Raw genomic sequence first — 3,741 nt, forward strand, 5'->3', positions numbered from 1 at the left:
CTGCTCACCTCTAAACTGATTGATTGGAATCAGTTTAGTAAAGTTTCGTAGCCAAGTCCAGCAGAGGTTTCGATTCCCTGACTGGTTCTGATCCGTAGGCTGGTTCTGGATTCTCTCTGCTGACGGCCTGTTTACTGCAGGTCGATGAGCCACAGCTGCTAACAGCCTCCTTTCTCTCCAGCTCCTCGAACATCAACAAGCACTGGGAGGCTGAGCTGGCGGCGCTGAAGGGGAACAACGCCAAGCTGACTGCGGCTCTGCTCGAGTCCACGGCTAACGTCAAGCAGTGGAAGCAGCAGCTGGCGGCCTATCAGGAGGAGGCAGAGCGGCTACACAAACGGGTACGGCTCTCGTTAGTTGCTACCACCGGCTGCGTTCTCCCGAGTTACTGGTCAGCCTTTAACTCACATGGCTGTTGCTCGTCTCACAGGTGACGGAGCTGGAGTGCGTGAGCGGCCAAACCACAGTGATCAAATCCCAGAAAACGGAGCTGAACAGAACAATAGAGGAGCTGGAGCTGGCTTTAAAGGCCAAAGAGGAGGTGAGGCGCGTCTGGAGGGGGACGCCGTCAGCGGGGATGACCTCACTAACTTCTGTCTCCATGTTTGGCTTTCAGGAGCTGGAGAGACTCAAAGCAGAGGTGGAGAGTGCTAATGAGTTCAAGTTTCAAAAAGACGCCCTAACGCAGAAACTAAAGGTTAGCAAACACCTGTGAGCACATTTTAGTCAGACGTTTGTAGCTTTAGCATAAAAAAAAAAAAATGGATTTAAGAGAAATTTTAAGTTAGAAGCAGAAAAAGGAAACGATCCCTGAAACTGATCGCCTTAAATGTAAAAGATTTCTGTATCCAAAGAGTCGTCCAATAAGCCATGTTTTCATTCCCTCCCCACATCATGATGCTGCCACCTTTGTACCTGAGTGTGTTCAGCTAGATTTATTCTCAGAGGGGGTCACTGTCTGCTACTGCTGTTTATTTATGGGTACCAGAGTTATGGGGCCGGAAAAAATGAAGCCATCCTTTTAGACTCATGTTTAATACATAGAAACGCCATATGAGTCAAAAATAATTGATTTGGAAGGAAATGATAGAATTAAATCTGAGGAAGGATTTATTTGAGACGTTACATTTATTTTGACGTCAAAGCCAAATGTGCTTTTCAGGAGTTTATGGATTTTTTGGATAAACAAAAATGATCTGTTACTAGATAAAACCACCAAAAATAGCATTACATTTCTTTATATATATGTACCGTAAATGAATTGATGTAAAAAAAAAAAAGAAAAAGAGAAGACGTCGTGAAGCTTAAAAAGTGCCAGCTGAACTGCAAAAAATATACATCTAAAAGGGTTATTTTCTTTAAATAAGCATTTTGTCTTGAATTGAATAGATAAGAAACTTTGCCAATGGAATAAAATTATTTACATTTAAAACAAAACAAAAAATTTGAAATCTTATTTTAAGTATATATTATGTAATTATCTTGTTTTAAGAGTGGGGAAAAAACCCATTCCATTGGCAAATCATCTTATTTACCTGCTCAAATGAGGGATACATGCATTTGATTAAGTTATTTATAGTTATATTGAAACAAATTGACATTTTTAGCATAGAAAACTACTATACCCCACATTGAATAACAGTTACCGGTAAACTGTGGTTAACCATTGTTTTAGGGTTCATTCTGGCAGCCAGGTTTCCTTGAATATTATCCGTATGACAACACGAAGCAGGCAAGAAAAAAATCAAAGAACAGCAGCGGAACAAAGTTATTTACATCCATTAGATTAGGAACGGCGGTCAAAGCTTTATAAGGATCCATATTAACCACAGAGGAAGAAACAAAGATGGCCTCCGTGTTAAAGGGAGGATTACCTCCTAGCGACAGGTTGTTTTGGCCTCGTTTGTCAAAAGCTTCTTCCACCTCCCTCTCTCTTTGTTCCAGGAGACGGAGTCGAGGAACCAGACGTTGGAGGCGCAGCTGAACGACCTGGAGCTGCGCCTGGAGAGCAGCCAGCTGGAGCGGGAAGCCTACAGGAAGAGCCTTCGCTCCCTGCTGGAGCTGCTGGACAGCAAGATCTTCGAGCTGACGGAGCTGCGCGACACGCTGGCCAAGCTGATGGAGGGCAGCTAGAGAGCCTTCAGCATCACCGACACCACTTGAATAATCTCTTTTCTTTTCTAAGAGTTTACATGACTCGATGCATCAAGGGTACACAGACATCGCCACCTCAGCGCACTCAGATGGTTTACAAAGAGCCAAGTGAAGCCTTTTCTTTGCTCCACTCTGGAAAACCTTGGATTTTACATTTCTGACCACCACGATATGCTAAACGTTCGAGCTTCGACGCCGCACCGGAGCCGCCTCGACTCCACGCTTCAATTTTTTCCTCACCGTTCACTGAAATCGGCCCAACGAGCTCCAAACGAGTCCGATTTCTTTCTTTCTTCGCTCGCGGGATTAAGAGATAATCCCAGAAACTGCCAGCAAAGGGTTTCAGTTCGTCTTCTTTTCCTCCACAACCTATGAGCAATACATTAGAGGAGGGTCTGTGAACTCTTTCCAATCTCACTTTCAGGTAATTTTCCTGCTCCTGGTTTGAAGCGATGCAGGATTTTATTCATTCTGTTCTTTGTCCTTTTTTTAATTTTTCGTGTGTTTATGGGTGAATCGGATTATTTCCTTTCTTTTCGACGCATTTGGAAGTGCAATGATTGAATCCTCTTTTTTTATTATTATTATTATTTATTACTGAAGTATTTAGATTAATTAACATTGTAAAAAATGCAAAAGGTCGTTTAATTTAATGTTATCGTTTGTTGTGTGGCTTTGAGGATCGTTTTGTTTGAAGGGGGGAAATTAATGAAACGGGGAAAAATAGGAAAGTTGTTTTTTCTTTTGCCAAATACTGTTCTCCTGTACAGATCTGAACTCTTGCTGATGTTGCCTTGGGCACTGAGATGCATCAACGGTAGCTAACTGACGGTACGGTTGTTGGGTTTTTTCTGTTTGTTTGTGTTTTTTTTTCTTGTGGGATTACCTGTTGCCAAAAACGAAACGCTGTTCCACGGTACGTACACCCGCAGACACTGTTTAAGGGCTTGTTCTTGGTTCGGGTTCAAACTTAGCGGCGACTTTAATTAAAAGCGTAGATGTACCACTGTTGCTGAAAAAAGGGATTTGAGTTGAGAAAATGTAACTGTGGAGGAGAAACACGCTGATACACACAAATTGTAATTTTGAGTTTATATTAAAAGAAAATCTGATGAAGATGCTGCTTTGGTCTCTTGTCTGTTTTAAAGGAATCGCACTTCCCTAAACTTTTAGGGACGTCCTGATCCGATCTCAGCGGTTTCTGACTCCTTTTAATCCAGAAAACTCATCTTATAGGTACAGGAAATTCAGCCAACTGAGATTTTCATTTGGTTTTTAAGTTTATAGCTAAAAGCCCAAAATTCAGTTTCTCCATTTTTTACAGGAAATCCAGTAATATTTGGTCAGAGCTCCTTTAGCAGCGGATGTTTCCAGGCTTCGGTTCTCCTGCTGATCGTCCTCATGACTCCTTTCCAGTGTCCTGGTGTCCAGATTCTGAGCAGTGAGGATAATTTTGGAGAATCAGCTGTATCAGAGGACCAACCATGATGGATACTATTATCTACAAAAGTTTTGCAATTTGAAATCTTTTAATCTCACATTATATGTTGAATGAACCGTGTTAGAAGATTCCCCAACATATTTCAG

The 3,741-nt window shown here is 41.9% G+C and overlaps 1 protein-coding gene across 1 annotated transcript in view; it reads left to right on the plus strand.

Moving 5' to 3' along the window:
• The window catches only part of homer1 (homer scaffolding protein 1), a 42,808-nt gene extending 39,640 nt beyond the window's left edge, over positions 1-3,168 (plus strand). Inside the window, exons 6-9 of the mRNA XM_015389055.1 lie at positions 182-341; positions 431-541; positions 617-697; positions 1,945-3,168. Coding sequence (XP_015244541.1) covers positions 182-341; positions 431-541; positions 617-697; positions 1,945-2,133 — 541 coding nt within the window. The 3' untranslated portion in view covers positions 2,134-3,168. The remainder of the gene's footprint in view (positions 1-181; positions 342-430; positions 542-616; positions 698-1,944) is intronic.
• Positions 3,169-3,741: the final 573 nt, after the last annotated feature.

Source organism: Cyprinodon variegatus, unplaced genomic scaffold (genome assembly GCF_000732505.1).
Source record: "Cyprinodon variegatus isolate N-32 unplaced genomic scaffold, C_variegatus-1.0 Scaffold446, whole genome shotgun sequence".
In the NCBI taxonomy this organism is placed as follows: domain Eukaryota; kingdom Metazoa; phylum Chordata; class Actinopteri; order Cyprinodontiformes; family Cyprinodontidae; genus Cyprinodon; species Cyprinodon variegatus.